Genomic DNA, 21,852 nt, shown 5'->3' with positions numbered 1-21,852 from the left:
GTGTGAGATGTCTCAAAAATGTGTGCATTTTGAAAAATAAGTCTTAGAAGCTTTATATGCTACTAAGAAGTATGTGACTTTTCTAAAAAGTAAGCATTAGCTTTGATAAGTAAATAGATTTATGTGCAAAACAATAACCAAAGAAACATTACGGAAATCCTTGTTGAATCTAAAAATTTCTTGATAATATTAATGTTTAAAAATATTTTTATGGTTCTTACTCTGTAGCCCTAATGTTTTTCTATTGAGGTATAGTTTACATACAGTAAAATTCACTCTTCTTGGCATGCAGTTCTGAGTTTTGACAAATGAATGCAGTTCATGTGAAACTTTTTTTTTTAAAGTTTATCGTGGTGACAATTTTTAGTAAAGTTACATAGGTTTCAGGTGTACAATTCTGTATTACATCATCTGTATCTCACATTGTGTGCTCACCACCCAGAGTCAGTGAAACATTTTGAAAATTGATCTTATCTTTTAGTCCGAGTATCTCATGCTCACTTAAGGATTTTCAGTTTGAACATTAAAGATTGCATGATAGCCATTCAGAATTAAATAATCTTAGTAATTTCCGACGTTTTCGCTTTGTGCGCAGTGGTGTTAGTAAATAACATGGGAAGGAATTTATTTTTCCTCTCTCCCTGATTTCAGTGCCTGAGTGTAGCCTTTATTGTCCCTGGTCTCGACTGATGCACCAACCTGTGGTCTCCGTGCTGTCTTCACACGGCTTCCTCCTCACTCACCTCACACCCTGCTGTGGTGGTCTGAGGTACAGAACTGATTACCTTAATCTGACTCTGCCTGAAATCTTTCACTGGCTCCCCGTTGCCTTTAGAACAGAGTAGGTACTTTTTCAAGTCAAACTGTCTTTGATGAACTGGCTCCTGCTGGGTCTCACCTTCTTCCCTGTCCTTGGTCCGCACTGCCGGCCTGCACTGTGGCAGAGTCCCAGCTATGCCCCGTTCTCTGGCTTCTTGGTGCTTTCATGTGCGTCTCCTTCTGCCGTGCAGCCTTTTTTCTGCCCTGCTCTCCATCAGTGCCCGGCTTCTCCAGACCTTCAGATGTGGTGAGATGCCCTCCTGGTCTTCTGTCCCTCAGGCCTGTCTACTGGCGCTTGCACCTGGGGCTCCTTCGCTTGCCTGATGCCTCCTCTGGACCCCGTGCTTTCTGGTGTCACGGAGAGTGTCTGCTCCAGGCTCGCCAGTGCCTTTGCACAATATCAGATACAAGTCAGCATCCAGAATGCCCATTCAGTAGGTAGACTGGGTAGTTCTATGTAGAGTATGGTGATTACATAAAACCTAGGAACTGGGTAAGGAGAAGAAAAATGTGTTATCAGAGCAGTAGGCGCCGGAATTCCTGGTCTGGAGGGAACTGCCCTGAGGGCATTGCCTGGATGTCAGGCTCACTTAGGGAAGTGAGTATGGATGGTGGCCGTGGCTAAGAGGGCAGAAGAGGAGGAAGCTTTGTGACAGGAAACAAGGGGACAGTTTTGTTGGTTTTGTTCCTAATACGGAAGGAGAGAGAGAAAAGGGCAAAAGTCAGAAAAATGATGTGAGGCCAGGGAACGGGTGAGATAAAGGCCCCCTCCCCCAAAGTTGGAAGATGGAGAGAAATTAAGAATAATTCTAGTTCCAATTCTCTTCTCCCAGGAATTGCTAGGAACCTTGGGGCAGAGCGAGGCTTTGGACTTGCACAGGCTACGACTCTGTGGGCTCTGAATCCATTCAGTCTAGATTATAAGGTGCTGGCAAGCTCCAGCTAATAACTGGGATTCATGCACAAGGAAAGACTGGAAATGAACGCACAAAACAAGGGTAGCTGGTATTAGGATGGTGGGGCTACAGTCACCCCCACCCCTGAGACTTCCTCTGCTATAAAAGAGAAGTTTTAAAAAGTGAAAACTGACTACAACATTGTGCTGTGATCTTTTTCACACCAGTACTTGGAAAGTAGAGGTTAATGTTGATTTCTTAAACGTTGAAGGTGCTAGAAAGGGGAAGGTGAAACTAATTATTGAGGAATAGGGAATTTGGGCCAAGACTGAAACTCCTTTCTTTACCCAAAACAGGAACTTTTTAATTAACGTGTTAGGCTTTGTTTCTATCTTTAAAAAAATTTTTTTTTTAATTGATTAGTGTTTCAAAGAGAAAAAAACATTTGTTAAGTACCTGTAAGTTGAACAAGGTTTCGTGTAGACAGTGTTTTAGAAGTTGATAGTGTTCTGTAGAGCACAGATTTTTATAATAAATTATGGCTTAATTATTTCAGTTTCAGCTGCAACAGCTGTAAGTTTCTCTACTTCCTGTTGTATTCACAACTAAATCTCACAGTGTTACTTTTTATAATTGTTCTCTTTTTCTTCTGAAATGAAAAAAGTCAGAAAACCATTGACAAGGTAATGGTATAGACTTCAGCCTCTCGTGTATGTTGCTGTTAGTTACGTGTTCCTTGATAGTGGCAAATAGGATTCAATGCTGGGTCATTACGCTGTTCCCTGTTTGTGTTTTCTTTTCATGCTCTGATTTCATGCTTGTAGCTATAGTTACAATCACAAAAGACTGAGGTGTAAACCCCAAATGGCACTTTACCAACTTATTGTGGGAATACAAATAAACAAGTACATGAAACATTTGTTTCTTTGATTAGTGCATTTTTCCTTTTGAGTAAGGGTATCAGGTTAAAATTGGTTTGCTTGGTGAGCATGGAACTAGAACAAAGGAACGTGGTTGTATATTCCAGTAGCTAAAGACAAAGGCTTGGGAGCACAATGCAGCCATCGTCAGGATACGGGTACAGCTGTCTCCAGGATAGGGTTGTACCTGATATTGGAAGCTGCTGATTAGGTTGTCCCCTGGAAAGTGCTAGAAACACATTACCCAATTTGGCATTTTATTTTTTAGTTTTCATTTTTTCAGTCTGTCTTTTGTTGTCCATTCTTTAAATATTTTAGTTCTTTTGATTAAGATAGTTTAAATCTTTCTATGCTGCTTACAGTGATTTTTATCCTGTAAGGAGACTTTCATAGCTCTCATTTCATACTCTGTTGTATATTTCAGCCAAGCTGATTTCTGAGACATTTTACTCTTGTTTCAATGCACTGCCTCTCTGCTACTCCCTTTGGAAACCGTTTGTGTCCATTAGAAAGGCGATAATCTTTTTTTCCATCCTTAACACCCTAACATATATTTATCCTTCTCTCTAACCCTTTCTGTCCTGGTTCCCTTTGTCACTTTCTGAAGGATCTGCTCTCAGGAACCACCCCTCCCATCTCCCCTTTTGCCAGCCTTTCCCATATCCCCTTTCTTCATCGGCCTTCTCTCTCTGCCTTCTGAGAAAAGCTTTCATGTGATTCTTTGGCATTTTCCCTCTGTTCCTTCCTTTTACGTCCCCATTCCTTGAACAGAATTATCTCTATCTGTTGCTTTTAAGGATTTTGTTTTGCTTTCCATCCCCATCCTTAGACTTCCTGCCTAGACTTGAGGATACAACTACAACTCAGAACAGCCTAACGGAAGAGATTCATAGGGCAAGGTATTAATGGGGGAGGGGGGGATGCAGAGGGGGTGGAGAATGTGGAACTTCCATGACCTCTCAGGGAGCCACCATCCCAGAAGCTCTCCGAACCATTGTTTAGGGGTTTTAAGGAGGGCTCATTATGTAGGCATGATTGATCAAATCATTGGCCATTATTGATTAACTTAATCTCTAGCCCCTCTCCCCTCCCTGAAGGAGGAAGGAGACAGGGTAGGGCTGAAAGTTTTAGGTTTTTCTAGGGACCAGGCCCCCATCCTGAAGCTATCTGGGGGCTCCCAGCCACCAGTCATCCCATTAGCATGCAAAAGACACTCTTACCGCTCTGGAGACGCCTAAGCTTTTAGGAGCTGTGTGCCAGGAACCTGGGACAAAGACCAAATACCGGGGGTGCCAAAAAATGTATACAAGTGGACACTTTGGTCAGTGTTGCTCAAGCAGCACTTCGCCATAATCAGAAGTGTCTGGACTCTGATGGTAACCACTTTGAGCACCTGCTGTAATTGCAGAAGTCAAATGTGACGTGTATTCATCTTTTATTATTGGTATATATTGAGTATTACAATTTTAATAGTTTTCCTTTCTTGAAATGTGTGTACATTTTTTTTGGCACCCTCTTTATATAGGTCCCATTGTATCACAGTTTGACTTTATTGCGAATCAGTTTTTTATTGCTGTTCTGTCTTTCCTTGGATTCTATATGCTGTTTATTTTCTAATCATTTCTCTGGCTCTTTGTCTTTTTGTGTCCCAGCTCCTGGTCATTAGCAAGACTCCTCCTTTTGGATGCCTCCTGAAGGGCTTTCTTCTTGACGCTTTAGCCATTTTCCTCTTCTCGTAACCTTGTGTATTGTAGGGAAGGAAACATATCTTTTCCTCTACCTTTCTAAGTTCTTATAGGGACCCCTATAACAAAAGACATTAATAAGAGAAAAGTGTACAAACTTATTGAAGATAAGTTTTATGTGACATAGGAGCCTTCATAAGGAAATGAAGACCTGAAGAAACTGTTAAACGTGAACATTTCCACATTAGGTTTGATGAAGGGTGGAAAGTTGTGGGGAAAGCATATGATAGGACAAACGGTATGAGGTTAGCTAGTCACCTGGGGGATACTTGGCAGGCCTGTTTGCTCAGACTCCTCTCTGCATCCTTTGTCTTCAGAGATAAGGATGTCCTTTCCTCTGGGGAGAGGGAAGGCACCTCTCACAGGAAGGCTTTATGCCCTGCTTCGGGGGAAGGTCAGAAAGTCCTTCTGCACATGCTGTTTCTCAGATTCCTTCAGTTTAAAACATTCAGTATGCCAAGGTGCTGTATTTTGGGGCTGGCAAGTTGAATCCCATCAGTATGCTGTCTCTGCAGAACTTCAGTTCCGTGTCTAGAACTGCCTACATGGCAGCCCTTTTAGGAGGTTCTGCCATCACTTCAGAATTAGTGTTGAAACCCCACAACTTCCCCTTCCAGCTTTCCCTTTCCACTTCCCCTTTCTACAAAATTCTGTCATTAACACTACCATTCACCACTTTCCTTTCTTCTACTTAGATATGGGGCCAGTGGGGGGAACAATGGAACAGAAGTTCAATTAATTTGTCCTTGAAACTGGGGACCCTGTCCTGTGTGCTTTTGTAGTCTCAGCACCCAAGTCAGGTGTTAAGTGAATGTTTCTTGAACTGAGTATTACAAGGATCCTTCGGTTCATTTTTCCTCTTCCTTGTAGTTTCTACTCAAACCACAGCCTCTTAGCACACATCTAGTGTATTGCAATAACTTCGCCATCTTTTAGCATTCATCTTTCCTTGCCACTGTCCACATGACACACTACTGTCAGAATATTTTTCTAAAACCTTGCTTTCATCCTGTCAAGCTATTACTGCTTATAGATTCAATTGAAACTAATTAGCGTGGCATTACAGATTTTGAATCAGCTAGTTTCATGTACTTACTTGATGTTATATTTTTACTCGTTTTCCCACATAAACCAATTATAGTTAATTAGAACAGTCCTCCTATTCTCTACTAGGAAAAGACTTATTCCTACTGATGCTTTTGCTCTAGCTGTTCTTCTAGCCCAGAATTCCTCAGCCATTGTCTCGTCTTTGCCAGTTTAAATCCTGTACTTCTTAGCTACAGACCTAACACCTAGTTCAGGTGTCAGGAGGCGCTCGGTGAAGGAGGGCCTGGATTCTCAGTGAGAGTTTCTTACTAGCTTCACACGGTCGTGATATTCCCTTTAATGGCCACAGACTCCATAATCCTTACTGTTAAATTTCTCATAGCTTATTGCAAGTGTAATAGGTGATTAATTCATTGAATAAAATCTGGTATATGCGTGCCTTAATCATGTAATAAAAAACTAATCATGTAATAAAAAACTTACGTGAAATGGCTCTTTATTTCTACTTTAATTGTAAAAGTGCTTTTAAATTAAGCCTTTTCTTAGCTTGTACACAAATGAATCCTTGGATCTAACCAAATGATTTCAGCATAGGCTTTGTGCAATACATTTGTGTAGCTTAGCAGAAACTATGGCGACAGAATGAAAAAATGTGTTTTTACTGATTGTTTTCCTCCATTAGAATAGGAAGTTCCAAGTTAAATATTTCACAACTTTAAAAAATCATAAGTAATATGCATTATAATTACATTTGGTAATAAAATTGCCTAGAAAGTTGGGTTAGATACTGTGTATCAATCATAGGTTTATGGCTAAAATCCTGGAAGCATATGCCAAGGATTAACGATAACTATCTTTGAGTGGTGGGGAATATGGGAAATTTTCAAGGTCTACTTTGGGCCTATTTATATTGTCTATTTTTTAAAAAACGGTGAACCTAGATTAATTGTTAATAATAATGCAACCGACAAAGCTATTTAAATTTGGGAGAAAAGAGAATTATCCTTTTAGTTTAAATTTATTATTTTTAAAATCATATCAGTCATGTTTTCCCACATTGCAGATAACCATAGTAATATTATACAAGGAGCTAAAGGAATCTTGTTACACTGTAAGGAACCAACTATTTTATATGCATTGTATAATACAAGATTTTTTCTTTAACTACTGTTAATAATTCAGACTGTTATCTAAAGGGAATCATTTAAATATTGAAATTTGTTTGCATTTTGGCAAACTTTTTTTGTTAAATCCATGGACTTCTTGTAAAGGGCTTAAATTCAATCTTAAAAGTGATTTCCTAACCAGGAAGTATGCATTATAGGATAATAACACTAATCAACCAGTGAAGGATTTTCAATAGTATCGTTTCTAATATTTTAATAAGAAAAATTGGTTAAAATTGCTTTGTGAAAGCATTAAAAGTGTTCACACCTACCTTTCCTAAATGAATAAATTCAGTGATGCATTAATATAAAAAAACTATAAATACTTTTGATGAGAGGAGACTGTCTTAGCTGATTAACAATAGAGATAGGCCTAAAGTAGACCTTGAAAAGTTTAAAAGTATTTGTTTTTCTCCAAGTTTACTAATATTTAGCAACTCCTGTGATGTGGACATCAAAATAGACATCAGATACAAATAACTGATACGGTCAAACTGTTATGTACCAACTCAATAGCTCTAGCCTAAGTTTTTAAATTTTGTTGATCACCTTCGTTCTTTTATATACTTGTGAAGAGTTTTCATAAGGCATTTTTTGTGTGGGAAGGAGTTAATCTTTTAAATGAGGACATAGGGGCTGAGGGCGAGGTTTTGGTGTCATTAAGCTGTGTAGTCAGAAATCCAGAAATGCCCACACTCTGCCCAGGCGATCGTCTCTTGTCCTCGGGAGTCGTGAGGGAACTGTGTACAAGGAACCAGTGGGACTCAGAGTACCAATTAAAGAAGCTGTGCCAACTTCCAACACACCCGTGTGGAACTCTTCTTAAAAGCAGCATTGGTCATGCAGTTTAGCTTAAGCCCTAAGTGAGGACTCTTGCTTCCCCTCCAAGGCTATCTAATTATAATCTTGGGACCAGCATGTTGAGGAGTGTGTTAGAGGGTTAGAAGGGAGAACAAACTAGTTAGTGAAGACCAGGCCCCAAAAGAACCTCTGAATCCACTTAGTGAACTGCTATGTATAGTGAAGGGAGAAGTGGACAAGAACGACCTTTTGGCCTCAGGGGGTCAGGCCCAGACAGAAGTTTGAGGCAACAAATAAACAAAGAAACAAAAATGGACCTTGTATGGAGACTGTTCTTTTAACACAACGATTCTACCTACTACTAACTGTGCCCAGTCAGAATTTTGGACTCTTGAATAATTAGATTAGTAATCTCTCTTGCCTTTGGACAAAACTAGACAAGGGGTTGGGCAGAGACGTGCCTGGCACAGGAAAAGGAGCTCTTATAACCACAATAAAATGCCAGTTACTTTCATGTGTGGCGGAAGACAATGGACAATTCTCTCTCAATAGTACAGGCCTGTTTCTGGGACAGTCCGGCCCCAGGGATGCAGGTAGCTTCACACCATATGATCAACGTATTATTTTGACTTTACTAAGGCATGTAATGGCTCAGAAATGCAGATTTCTGTAATTGGCAATGTTTATTTCACCTCTAGTGTGAAGTAAAATATGTAAATATTTTAAGTCTTGTTCTAATAAATGTTATTATTGTTGCTGGGAAATTTGAGCTCCTGATCTTAGGTTAACAGTTTAATTAAGAGCAATGTAGTTTATTTTTAGGCTTTCGTACTTAAAGGCTTCTAATTACAATGACAAATAATAGCATAGATATGAGAACCATTTGGACACCTAGACTCACGTGATTGAATGTGTTTGTCATTGCTTAGGATTCTGTATAGTATACATTTCCTTTTATGTGTTTTGTCACATGAAAAAATCTTTATAATTCACAAATACTGACCCAGCCAAAATATGACAGACCTACCCATTGACTTGCTTCTATATATATAAACACTTACTTTGCCTAACAGATGTAATGTAAAAGAAAGAATCACATGGATAGTAAGATCCCTGAGATGGGCCTATATCCTATCACCTTTTTAATTTTATTTTACTGTTTGAAGTTAACTTGCTAGGACAGTAATTGAAGTAAAAGAAGAAACTACTATTGTTGATTATAGGAAGACTTTTGCTTCTTATAATGTCAGAATAAGACCCCCTACTAGAGAATTCCTTTGTAAAGAAATAACTCTAAAGCCTGGACTTAATACAAAAAGCAACTACAGAGGGTACCAAAAAAATATATACACATTTTAAGAAAGGAAAAAACTGTATTAAAACTGTAATACTCAATATATACCAATAACAAGAGATGAATACAACTCATATGTATACATTTTTTTTGGCACCTCCGGTATTTAAGATATTTGGGAGTAAACAAAAGCGGAGAGACTCTAATGGGGAGTACATTTGAAGTTGTAGGAAGTAACTGCCTTTTCACTGCCTTGAGCTTCAGGCAAAGTACAGTCCATATTCAGGGTACTCTGGTGGAAAAACAGTAGTCTCTCTGGCCAGGGAAACTAGGAAACTGAAACCAGCAAACCCTGACTACTGAAGATAGTGGAAGAATCGCAGGAGAAGAGCTAGAGGAGGGAGAGTCCTCAAATTTTGTGTGCACACATCTCTGACTGACCTCTGAACTATGCATGAATACAACAGACTCAGAACAGCTCAGCAAAAGACCAAAAAAAAAATAAAAAAAAATCTGAGCTGGCCTAAAGCTACCTCCTAAGAAACAGAGCTTGCAGTTCAAGCCAAGCCACAATATTTGCCAGCTGAAATAAAAGAAACCGCTCTCATTGCAGGAAAAAAATAACAATTTAGAGTCTTCACAAATTAACATTTATGTTAAGGACAATCCAAAATTACCTTGTATATAAAGAATCAAGAAAATGGAACATAGCCCAAGAAGAAAATCAACTTGAGTCCTACCCTGACATGAATGAGATAGTAGCAATAGCAGATAACAATTTTAAAGCAGCTATTTCAATATCTTTGATGAAAGAAAACAACATGCTCTCAGTGAATGAAAAAACATCTTATCAGATAAATAGAAACAATGAAAAAGAATCAAACAGAAGTTCTAGAAATGAAAAATACAATACTTGAAATAAAAAAATTCACTGGATGGGTTTAACAGTTAAATAGAGATCTCAGAAGGAAAAGGAAGTAAACTTGAAGATGCAGCAATAGAAATTAACTAATGTGAAGAGCAGGGAGAAAACATATGGGGAAGAAATGAATATAGTGTCTCAGGGACCTCTTAGGTCGTATCAAACAATCCAACATACATTTATTAATAATTGGAATCTAGAAGGAGAGGAGAGAGAGGATGAGTTAGAACACAAATTTTGAAAAATTAAGGCAAACATTCCCCAAATTTGATTAAAACCAGAAATTTACAGGTAAATATACTCAATGAATACCAGGCTGCATAAATGCAAATCATGGTAAAACTATTGAAAGCCAAAGATAAAGAGCAAATGTTGAAAGTAGTAAGAGAAAAATGACACATTTCAGAGAAGTAGTGATCTATTTAATGACTGATTTCACCTGAGAAACTATGAAGGCCAAAAGAGAGTGAAAAAACATGTTTCAAGTGCTGGAAGAAAAGAAAAAAGCTTGTCAACTCAGCATTTTATATCACAGGGAAGTATCCTTCAAGAATGAAGATGATTCCAGAGTTAGATAGTGGTGATGATGGCACAATCTTATGAATATACTAAAAACCACTGAATAATACACTTTAAGAGGGTGAGTAGTATGGGAATTATATCTCAATAAGAAAAGTTTAAAAGAAGGTTTACAAAAAATAACTTTTTCAGATAAAGGAAAACTCAGAGAATTTTGCACTACAGGAAATATCAAAGGAAATTCTTCAAGGCTGAGGAAAAATGATACCAGATGGAATTTTGGCTCCTTGGAAAAGAAAGATTATTAAAAATGATAAATATCTGCAGAAATGCAAAAGTCTCTTTCCTGTTAATTTCTTTATAAATCATATCATATAAGCAAAACTTATAACATTGTCTTGTGCAGTTTATAGCATGAGTAGACGATGTTGTCCTATATAATATATAACAACTATTCCATAATGGATGATTGCAAGTTTTCTGTATTTTAAGTGAAATGGTACAGTATTAATTATAACAGGACTATGAACGGTAAGAAATGTATATGTAATCCTTAGAGCAACAACACACTAATACAAAGAAATAAAGTTAAAATGTCAATGTGAAATTGAAACGAAATTCTAAAAAGCACTCATGATTTTTTGAAAGATGGGGAAGTATGAACATGGAAACAAACAACGGAAAAGACAAGTTAAAAACAAATAATAAGGGGCTGGCCCGGTGGCTCAGGCGGTTGGAGCTCCCTCCTCCTAACTCCGAAGGCTGCTGGTTCGACTCCTGTAAGGGATGGTGGGCTGCGCCCCCTGCAACTAACAACGGCAACTGGACCTGGAGCTGAGCTGCACCCTCCACAACTAAGATTGAAAAGACAACAATATTGACTTGGAAAAAAGAACAGTCATGGAAGTACACACTGTTCCCCAATAAAGTCCTGTTCCCCTTCCCCAATAAAATCTTTTTAAAAAAAACACACCAAAAAACAACAAATAATAAAATGGTAGATCCAAATCGACCATATCAATAATTACATTAAAATGTTAATAGATTAAACTATTAGCCTAGCAGTTTATATTAAAATAAATGTGAATAGATTAAACACTCTAGTCAAAATCCTAGCAGGTTTTCTTTTTTTTAAAATAGAAATTGAAGACCTAATTCTAAAATTTGTGGGAAAGTGCAAAACAATCTTGAAAAAGAAGATCATGGTTGGAAGACTTATATTACCTGATTGCAAAACTTACAGTAACCAAGGCAGTAAACTACTGGCATAAGGCTAGATGTAGACCACTGGAACAGAATAGAGAGTTTTGAAATAAATCCACACTTATGTGGTCAATTGATTTTGACAAAGGAGCCAACATAAATCAATGGTGAAAAGATAGGGTTTTGTTAAATGGTATTGGAACAACTATATGAGAAAAAAATCTATATGAGAAAAAATTCTTGATCCTTACCTCACATCATAGAAGAAAATTAACTCAAAATGGATCATAGACTTAAATGTAAGAGCTAAAACTGTTAAACTTCTAGAAGAACACATAAGAGAATATCTATGTGACATTAGCTTATGCAAGGATTTTGTAAACAGAATCCAAAAAGCATAGACTATAAAAGAAAAAATTTGATAAGATGGACTTCATTATTTTTTTTAAAATTTGCTTTTAAAAAGGCAAGCTACAGAATTTTTGCAAGACATACATCTGACCAAGTATTTTAATTCGAGTTGTATAAAGAATTCTTACAACTAAACAGGTAACTCACAAACAACTTTAAAAAAAAATGGACAAAAAATTTGAACAGACAAGTCCCCCAAAGAGATATACAAATGGCCAATAGACCCATGAAAAGATACTCAAAATCACTCGTCATCAAGAAAATGCAAATTGAAACCACATTGACAATGTAGAAAATTTGAAAGAATAGACCGAAAAACTCCTGGAACTAATAAGCAATTATAGCAAGGTTGTAGGATACCAGCTTAATATACAAAAGTCAATCGTTTTCCTATATACCAGCAATAAACAAGTGGAATTTGAAGTTAAAAACACAATACCATTTACATTAGCAACCCCCAAAATGAAACATTTATGTATAAATATAACAAAATATGTATAAGATCTATATGAGAAAAACTACAAAACTCTCTGAAAGATATCAAAGAACAAAATAAATGGAGATATATTCCCTGTTCATGGATAGGAAGACTCAGTAATGTCAGATATCAGTTTTTCCCAACTTGATCTATAGATTCAGTGCCATCCCAATCAAAATCCAAGCAAGTTACTTTGTGTATATCAACATACTGATTCTAAACTTGACATGGAGAAGCCAAAGACCCAGAATAGCCAACACAATATTAAAGGAGAAGAATGAAGGCAGAGACTTACACTACCCAACTTAAGACTTTACTGTAAAGCTGCAGTAATCAACCCAGTGTGGTATTAGAGAGAGAATAGACAGATTGATGGAACAGAATAGAAAGGCCAGAAATAGACCTCCATAAATAAAGTCAAGTGACAAAGGAGCAGAGACAATACAATGGAGCAGAGAAAGTCTTTTCAACAAATAGTGCTGGAAAAATTGGACATCTACATGCAAAAAAAGTGAATCTAGATACAGACTTTACGTCCATCCCCAAAATTAACTCCAAATGGATCACAGACCTAAATGTAAAATATAAAACTAATGAAACTCCTGAAACATAAACAGAAAACCTAGATGACTCCGGCTGGGTAGGGTGATGACTTTTTAGATACTATTCCAAAAACTCGATCCATGAAAGAAAGAATTGATAAGCTGGACTTCATTAAAATTAAAAACTTTTCTGCAAAAGACAATGTCAAGAGAATGAGAAGACAAGTCACATACCAGGAGAAAATATTTTCAAAAGTCACAGCTGATAAATGACTATTATCCAAAATATATAAGAACCTTTAAAACTCAACAATAAGAAAACAAACAACCCAATTTTAAAAAGGGGGCCAACAACTTGATAGACACCTCACCAAAGAAGATACACAGATGACAAATAAGCATCTGAAACGATGTTCCACATCGTATTATCAGGGAAATCCAGAATGCTGGCAACACCCAATGCTAGTGGGGATGTGGAGCCTCATTTTCCTTTGGGATGCAGAGTGGAACCGCCACTTTGGAAGAAAGTTCGGCAGTTTCTTACAACACTAAACATTCCCTTACAGCATGCCCCAGCATTTTTGTCACTTGGTATTTACTCAGCGGAATTGAAGGCTTATGTCCACACCGAAACCTGCATACGGATGCTTATAGCAGCCTTATTCATAATTGCCCCAACCTGGAAGCAACCAACATGTCCTTCATAGGTGAATGGGTTAATAAGTTGTGTCACATGCAGACAATAGAATATTATTCAGCACTAAAAAGAAAGGAGCTGTCAAGTCATGAAAAGACACGGGGGAAACTTAAGTGCATATTACTAAGTGAAAGAAGGCAATCTGAAAAGTCTGCATACTGTATGATTCCAACTATATGACATTCTAGAAGAGGCAGAACTATGGAGACAATGAAAAGATTAGTGTGTGCCAAGGGTTGTGGGGAGGGAAGGATAAATAGGTAGAGCACAAAGGATTTTTAGGACAGAGAAACTACTCTGTACAATGCCAGATATGGTAATGGCAGATACATTTGTCCAAACCCACAGAATGCACACCACCAAGAGTGTACTTTATGTAAACTATGGACTGTGGGTAATAATGACATGTCAGTGTAGGTTCATCAATTATAGCAAATGCACCATGACAGTGAGGGATGTTGATAATGAGGGAGGCTATTAATGAGTGGGAGCAGAGGGTCTATGGGAAATCTTGTATCTTCTGCCCAATTTCGTCATGAACGTAAAACTACTCTGAAAAATAAAGTCCGGAAACAAACAATTAGGTACCATTTCACACCCACTAAAATGGTTAAAATTAAAAGGTCTGATATTCCCAACTCCTCAAAAGGATGTGGAGCCAGTGGACTTCTCACATATTATTGGTGGGAATGTAAAAGAGCAGAACCACTTTAATAAAATAGTATGGTACACAGGTAGATATGGACGTACCGTATATGCAACAATCTCATTTCTAGGTATTTACCCAAGAGAAATGAAAACGTATCCACAGAAATTCTTTATCTTAGCCCCAAACTGCACATAATGTAAATCTGACCAACATTGCCAATCCATCAACTAACGGTATATCAATGCTATGGAATATTACTCTGTAATAAAAAAGAATAAAGTACGAGCACACACACACACCTGGATGAAACTCACAAACATTAGGCTAAATGAATGAAGTTGAATGCAAAGAAACTATGTATTGTATGGTTTCACTTATATGGAATTCTAGAAAAGTTAAAACTACAGTGACTGGAATTAGATCATTGCTTGTCTGAGCCCGTGGTCTGGGAAGGGATTGGCTTCCAGAGGACATACTGAAAATTTTCAGGATGATGGCACTGTTTTATATCTTGGTTGTGGTGGAGATTTCATGAGTGTACACAATTACCAAAATTCATCAAACTGTTCAATTCAGTGAGTGAATTTTATTGTATGTAAGTTATGCCTCAATCAAACTTAAAAATGTTCTTTGTAGGTATTTAGTGCTCAAATATCTTCAGTTAATTTTCCCTTTGAGCAAAAAATTGACCCATGAATGGTTTGCTTCTATTTGTCAGCACTTCAAAAGCAAAATAATAAGAAAATAAAATAAAAATCAGGGTTCAGTGGTGAATGATTTTGTTTTTGTTTCAACACTAGTGAAATTGTAATTAATTTTTTAAAATAAAAAAGTTACTGTTTTTCATATCTTCACAGTGAAAGACATGAAGCAAAGGAATGTTGTCTGACAATCACAGATAATAGTTTTGAGGACTAGTGAGGATTACGATCTCTGTGTCCTGTTCTCTTGCAGTTACCGCTGCTTGGTCCCCAAATGAGATTAAGACAGAAGACAAAAGGAAGTCAATGAGTACATTATGACAAGCTCGATCTTTGGTGCCTGACCCCAAACTGAAACCTTGCCCTTGGTAAACTGAGCGGGTCCACGTGGATCTGCTTATGAGTTATCAGTCCCTTTGTCCTAAGCAGATACTAAACTTGTTCACTGGAGTCTCATCGTTCTTAAGCAAGAAAAGGCCAAGAAGGATAAACTCTAGGAGAAACTCGGGGTGAAAAAGAACATGTTTTTATGAGCCCAGGGCTAAGTAAGCTCTTTTCAAGCCCAGCGTTTTTGGGTTTTCCTAGGACTTGGAAAACTTGAGGTTTGAGGAAGGGAAGAACCTCTCTCAAGTTCTGCCTTACCTCACCAGCCACCTGGGAACAATCTTTATAGAAAAGCAATACACAGACGAAATAAACTCTCAGCAGTTGGCCAAAGAGAGGAGAATCCAAAGAGAACATACCTTGAAGAAACCAGAGCTAACCTCGTCACCTGGACTCTTCACCACCTCCCCGTCCCCCAAGTACGGATGGTGCCATCAGTTCCCTTCATCTTGAGCCCTGTCCATTCTTCTCCCCAGGGGGTAGGAGTTTGGGGAAGCCTTGAGTTCCCCTTGCAGGTGACGCGTTAATTTATGTCAGGAACCAAATAGTAGAGGTAGTAGATGATGAACAAAATCAGCCCTTCACAGATCATCTGAAAGATCTTGGTGAATGGCCAGGGTTTCCTAGGTGGTCTACTTTGTAGAATAAGGAGGAATTGATCTGTGATCTCGTAATTTCCTATGAAAGCAATTCTGTGTGTGTGAAGAAAGGCTGAAGTGGCTGTGTATCGAAAGATAGCTCCTTGTTGTCCTAATGTAGCTGCAAATACAGTTATGGGAGAAATAGAGGACAAAGACAGCAGTGCTTTTGGAAAGCTGGGCCTTTACGTGTCTCACAGTAAATAAAAGAAGACTTCTAATAGTGAGAACCAGGAGTAATAATTTGTAACATTTTCGACATATGACTCTTTAATGATGTCTTAAGTTTAAAATTTTTTTGCATAATGAAGTAACAGAATTTGACATTCAATTAGAAGAGAGCCACATCAATATTTCAAAAGTGGTGGTTTCCGATGGGCTTGGCTTTTATTATAACATAACCTGCTTTACATACTACAGGAGGATATACTATTATTGTGTGTTTACTTTAAGATACTACCTATGTTTTTGGTATTCATCGTAGGTCTGTTTGATGTCAATGTGGGCTCAAGGCCTGGGCCATGTAACACTGATTTGTTCCCACTATAAAATTGTGCATTAATACAATAGTCAAACTCTTGGAAATAAAGTAGATGCTATTTCTCAGGGGTTGGGGGAGAGGGAAAAGAGTTGTTGTTCGATGGACAAAGAGTTTGTTTTGCAAAATGGAAAAGTTGCAGAGATCTGTTGCAGGCAGTGCTCATGTAGTTAACACCATTGTGTTGCACGCTTGAAAATAGTTAAGGTGGTATATTTTGTTATGTGTTTTTTACCTCAATTAAAATTTTTTTTTATGCATTTAGTTAAACTTTGGAAAGACACTGAAATTACTTATCCCCTGAAACTTTTAATTCTAGAAGTTCTTAGTTGAATCTGAAAATAAATTTTCTTGAAGTTATAGTCCCAAAGCATTACTTTGTTTATAAACATTTATAATAAGGCTTATTGGTGAACAAGCACTGTATAACTTTATCTTATTTAATCTTCATCATAACTCAGTGATGGAGGTATTTTATTTTCTGCCAAATTTTATTATGGACATTTCCAAACATACAGAGAATTTGAAAGAATTATATATTGAACACCCTTATACTATCTAGATTCTATAATTAACATTTTGTTGTAATGCTCTGTCACATATCTGTTCGTATTTAGTATTCATCCATTATCCACTTTATTTTTTATGAATTTCAAAGTCAACTGTAGACATCAATGTGCTTTGAGGGTAGGTATTTTTATTATCCCCATTTTACACTAGAGGGACCTGAGACACAGAAAAGTTAAGTAATTTGTTCACAGTCACGCAGCTTTTAAGCCAGGGGTGTCCAAACTGCGGCCCGCGGGCCAACTGCGGCCTGCAATCCATTTTTTATTGGCCCGCAGCAAATTCCAAAAATGTATTTAGTTTACTTAAATAAACCAGGTGAGGCAATACGCACTTCACCTTGAGTGAGTGGCCCGGCTGTTTGTGTATTTTACCGCATATGGCCCTTGGTAAAAAACATTGAAAAAAGTTTGGACACCCCTGTTTTAAGTGGTAGACCTAGGATTTAGACCAAGGCTCCTTAACCACATCTACGGAATACTGGTTCACATCATATCAGTAGGTATTGCCATAAAACGTAATTGTGTGGTCCAGTAAATTTGTCAAATGTAATATCTCAGTCTTGAAGAGTCACATGCATATTTTCATGGCACATAATCTGTGAAGTTCAGCAGTGAAGAAACCCATTTAACTTTGTTTAAGCCAACAATTTTCAAATTTATTCAACGTGAAAGCACTTTTCCCCCAAACATAACACATATTAACATCTCATAGGATAGGACCAGAATTCAATGTAATGTATTTTGGAAAATGCGCATTAATAAGATAACCTTATTTTGTTTATTTAGGACAGAACATATTTTTGAAGAATTTTGTATTTTTAAACATAGTCCTAGAATTTTAGAGCTGGCAGAGATCTTAGAGTTTACTGAGACCAACGCTTTCATTTTAGAGATGAGGGAGCTGAGACACAGGGTGGCCAGGTGACTAACGCAGGCTAAATCATGCTCAGGTGCTTAGTGGCTGAAATGCGAGTAGAACCCAGTCTATAACCTGGTGTTGGCATTTACTAGACACTTAGTAAATATTTGTTGAATAAATGAATACATCTAAGTCTGTCCACTTTTCTTTACATATCTATCTGCATATCAGAATTTGTTTATTTTTGGATTCTATTCTTCAATAGTCACTTTATTTTTATGTTAACCTTGATACACATGATATATAGTTACTAAATTCTAAAAAAAATTTTTATTGGAGTGTATAGCATACAGAAAATTGCATAGAACATAGCTGTACAGTTGAACAATTAATTATCAAGTGAATACTGCTGGCCCCCCAAGTCAAACAAAACATTGCTCGTATCTCACAAGCCTCTTCCTGTTGCTGGTCCCCTTAATTCTTTTTTCTCTTTGTTTTTTAGCCAATTTAACAGGACATGCTGAGAAGGTGGGGATTGAAAATTTCGAGCTCCTGAAGGTCCTAGGAACTGGAGGTAAGTCTTAAGTTAATTCTTTTTTAAAAATAAAAGATAGTTGTTATTCCTATGACAAAGGATTGATATCCCAAACACAGAAATCAGCTAAAATTGAAAAAGCATAAGGAATCCAGTCAGAGAACTGTCAAAGAACATGAACAAATGAATCATAGAAGATATACAAAAGGAAAGATTTAAAAGAATTAGCAAGGATTTAGAAAAAAATCAATCTCTCTTACTCGGCTGTTCGGAATGTAAATTAGTTCAATGTTTACATAAGAGACAATATTTTTAAAAATCACTAACATTTATAGAAAACTTGTTACTTGCCAAGTACTGTGTAAAGTGCTTTATACTGATTGTCTCATTCAACCCTCACTTAACTTCCTTGATATTCAGTGATAATAATTTTTAATAATTAAAAACTCAAGATCCTTCAGAAAGCTAACAATATGAGTTCGGTTAAATGGAACATGGATGTATATGCCCTATAATCTGTACAAAAGATTGAAATGATCTGTATTTACTAATATTTTTGAAAGCTCTCCATATTATAGTAAGTTAAAGAAAAGGCTATAGAAGAGAATGTACAATATACCATTTCCGTAACATAAAGAATTGTATGAATCAGTATCTATATGTATATATGTATATAGAAAAATCTCTGGGATGTACACCAAAATGATAACAGTGATTGTCCCTGGGCGGTGGGATTTTAGGTAATCTTGACTTTTCTGCTTTATACTTTTCTATGCCTTCTGAATTTTTGCCACTACTGACACTCAGGGCCTCATGAGTGTGCAACCTGGGCAGTTGCAGAGATCCCACACTTAGAAGAGCCCCACGTTTGGTTTCATGCTCTGCTTTCACTGTTCTGAAATTGTAAATACTTCATGAACAAGGCACCCCACACTTTCATTTTCACTGGGCCCACCAGTTCCGGAGCTGGTCCTGTCAGGCGTGCACCTCGTCTCTTCAGCTTTCCCCCTGGAATGTGTTGCTCTGCACTCACCACTGCTGAGAACGTGCTGCTTCGTTTTCCTTCCTTCAGGCAGACGGGAAAAGCAGGACTTTTTCCTTCTCTTTGTCCATCCTCAGCAGGCCTGTTGTCTCTTTCCCTGGAAGGGGAGAGCGCACCTCAGAGGACAGACCATTCTTCTTCCCCACTAAAGTTTAGCTTCACACTCTCAGGGGCCTGTCTACCTTCCTAGATTCCCAGCCCCAGGTGGATAGATTGCTGCTCTCCATACGAGGTTATTTCCCGTACCTTCCGAAGTGCCAAGCCTTCTAGCTGGAGAAAAAAATCCTTTCTTTTGGACTTCCACAGTCAATCCCAGCCACTGCCCTAGCATGCTCATGGGTATGCATGTGTTCAGGTTCACATATGTACTATGTCTTTAGGTCATTTGGTAATGAGCCTTCATGCCTTGGGCCTTGCCATACAAGGTCTTCGTCATTTCCCTGTTTAGCATGTTGTGTAGAGCCAGCCTTTACTACTGCCTGTGTTGAGCCCTATGGTTCATTCTCATCAACTAAATATTTTATGTCAGGAAGGGTATAGTGTAATTTTCAACTTGGAGACTTTATTGTGCATTCTCTCTTTCAGATCATTTGCAAAGATGTATTTAAAAAACAAAACAAAAACTATCCCACCCCACTCTGTCACTATGAAATCATGCTTTCAAAATATCATAATAACTCCTTTATCCCTCCCTTTGTTTCTTATTCCAAAGACAATATCTCCTCAAAGGGGAAAGGGTCACAGTCCTGTGGTGACACAGTTCCCTCAGAAATAGCGTCTATGCCATCTTGTCAAAAGCTTGTTCAGGTCAACTTTTATTAGAGCCACAGAATCTGCTTTGTTCAGGTCAACTTATATTAGAGCCACAGAATCTGTTTCATCTCTGTGGTTTATGTTTTAATAGCTTTATTAAAATACAATTTACATGCTATACAGTTCACCCATTTGAGGTGTACAAATCAGTGGTTTTAGTATATTCATAGAGTTGTGCAACCATCACCACAATTTTAGAACGTTTTCCTTAGCTCAAAAAGAAACTATGAACACTTTAGCAATTATTGCTTACCAAATTCACCATCCTCCTAGCCCTAAACAACCACTAACCTACTTTCTGTATCTAAATGTCCTTTCTGGACATTTCATATAAATTGAATCACATAATATGTGGGTTTTTGTGTATGATTTCTTTCACTTAGCATAATATGTTCTAGGTTCATCCATGTTGTGGCATGAGTCAGTACTTCTTTCCTTTTCATGGCTTAATAATATTCCATTGTATGGATATAACACATTTGTTTATTCACCAGTTGATGGACATTTGGGTTATTTCCACCTTTTGGCTATTATGAATAATGCTGCTATGAACATTCGTGTACAAGTTTTTGTGCGAACATATGTTTTAATTTCTCTTGAGCATATACTTAGCAGTGAATTGCTGTTTCAAATGATAATTCTATGTTTAATTTCTTGAGGAAGTACCAGACTGTCTTCCAAAGTGACCGCACCATTTGACATTCCCACCAGCAGTGTATGAGGGCTCTGATAACTCTACATCTTTGTCAACACTTATTATTAACTACTTTCTAACTTTTTGTTGTAGTCATCCTACTGGATGTGAAGTGGCCAAGGTTAGTTTTTAAGAATGAAATGTCCTCCTTAAGTAATTAAATCATTCTGGTCAACTCACTCATTTCCCATTTTCTGCTATTTTACATGAAGTGATGCATACTTAAATATTTTGAATGCAAGGTTGTATAACTTCCCTCTTAAGTTTATTCCATTTTTAACTGATCCTTGATATAAGAATGATCTTTTTAACAAATGAGAAATAAAAACTCATAGACACAGACAATAGTTTAGTGGTTACCAGAGGGTAAGGGGGGTGGGGGGGTGGGAGATGCGGGTAAGGGGGATCAAATATGTTGTGATGGAAGGAGAACTGAGTCTGGGTGGTGAACACACAATGGGATTTATAGATGATGTAATATAGAATTGTACACCTGAAATCTATGTAATTTTACTAACAATTGTCACCCCAATAAATTTTTAAAAAAAAGAATGATTTTTTTTGCTGCAGGTGAGGTATAGCAATTTGTAAGACAGTAAGAAATCTGTGACAGAAGAATATTATATGTTTAAACTTAAATTACAATCTATGTTCCTTGAGAACTTTGTAATGTCTTGGCCTATTTTATTTCAATCAGAATTCATCTCTTAATTCAATAATACAAATCACCAGAAAAATAGGATTTGGATAAATAGAAATTTTCTCAACAGCTAAGTTTTCAAGAGTAATGCCTTACACATAGTAGTCTCTAAATAAATATTTAGTGAATGAGTGAATAAAGGAATGAATAAATGAGTACACTCATTCCATATGGTAAGAGATTTCTGTAAAATTCTTAAATATTAGAAAGCAAATTGTTATTTTTTATTTGTAATATTTATATGTTTTTCTATGTTCTAGAGATTAAAAT

The 21,852-nt window shown here is 37.2% G+C and overlaps 1 protein-coding gene across 2 annotated transcripts in view; it reads left to right on the top strand.

The window, feature by feature from the left end:
• The window catches only part of RPS6KA5 (ribosomal protein S6 kinase A5), a 152,643-nt gene that overhangs the window by 33,825 nt on the left and 96,966 nt on the right, over nt 1-21,852 (top strand). For both annotated transcript variants that reach the window (XM_019745027.3, XM_019745046.3), the window contains exon 2: nt 18,301-18,372. In XM_019745027.3, coding sequence (XP_019600586.1) covers nt 18,301-18,372 — 72 coding nt within the window. The remainder of the gene's footprint in view (nt 1-18,300; nt 18,373-21,852) is intronic.

Source organism: Rhinolophus sinicus, chromosome 3 (assembly GCF_057876585.1).
Source record: "Rhinolophus sinicus isolate RSI-liver-muscle chromosome 3, RSI-T2T, whole genome shotgun sequence".
In the NCBI taxonomy this organism is placed as follows: domain Eukaryota; kingdom Metazoa; phylum Chordata; class Mammalia; order Chiroptera; family Rhinolophidae; genus Rhinolophus; species Rhinolophus sinicus.
Note: the sequence above shows the minus strand (reverse complement) of the source record. Positions and strands in the feature narration are given on the sequence as shown.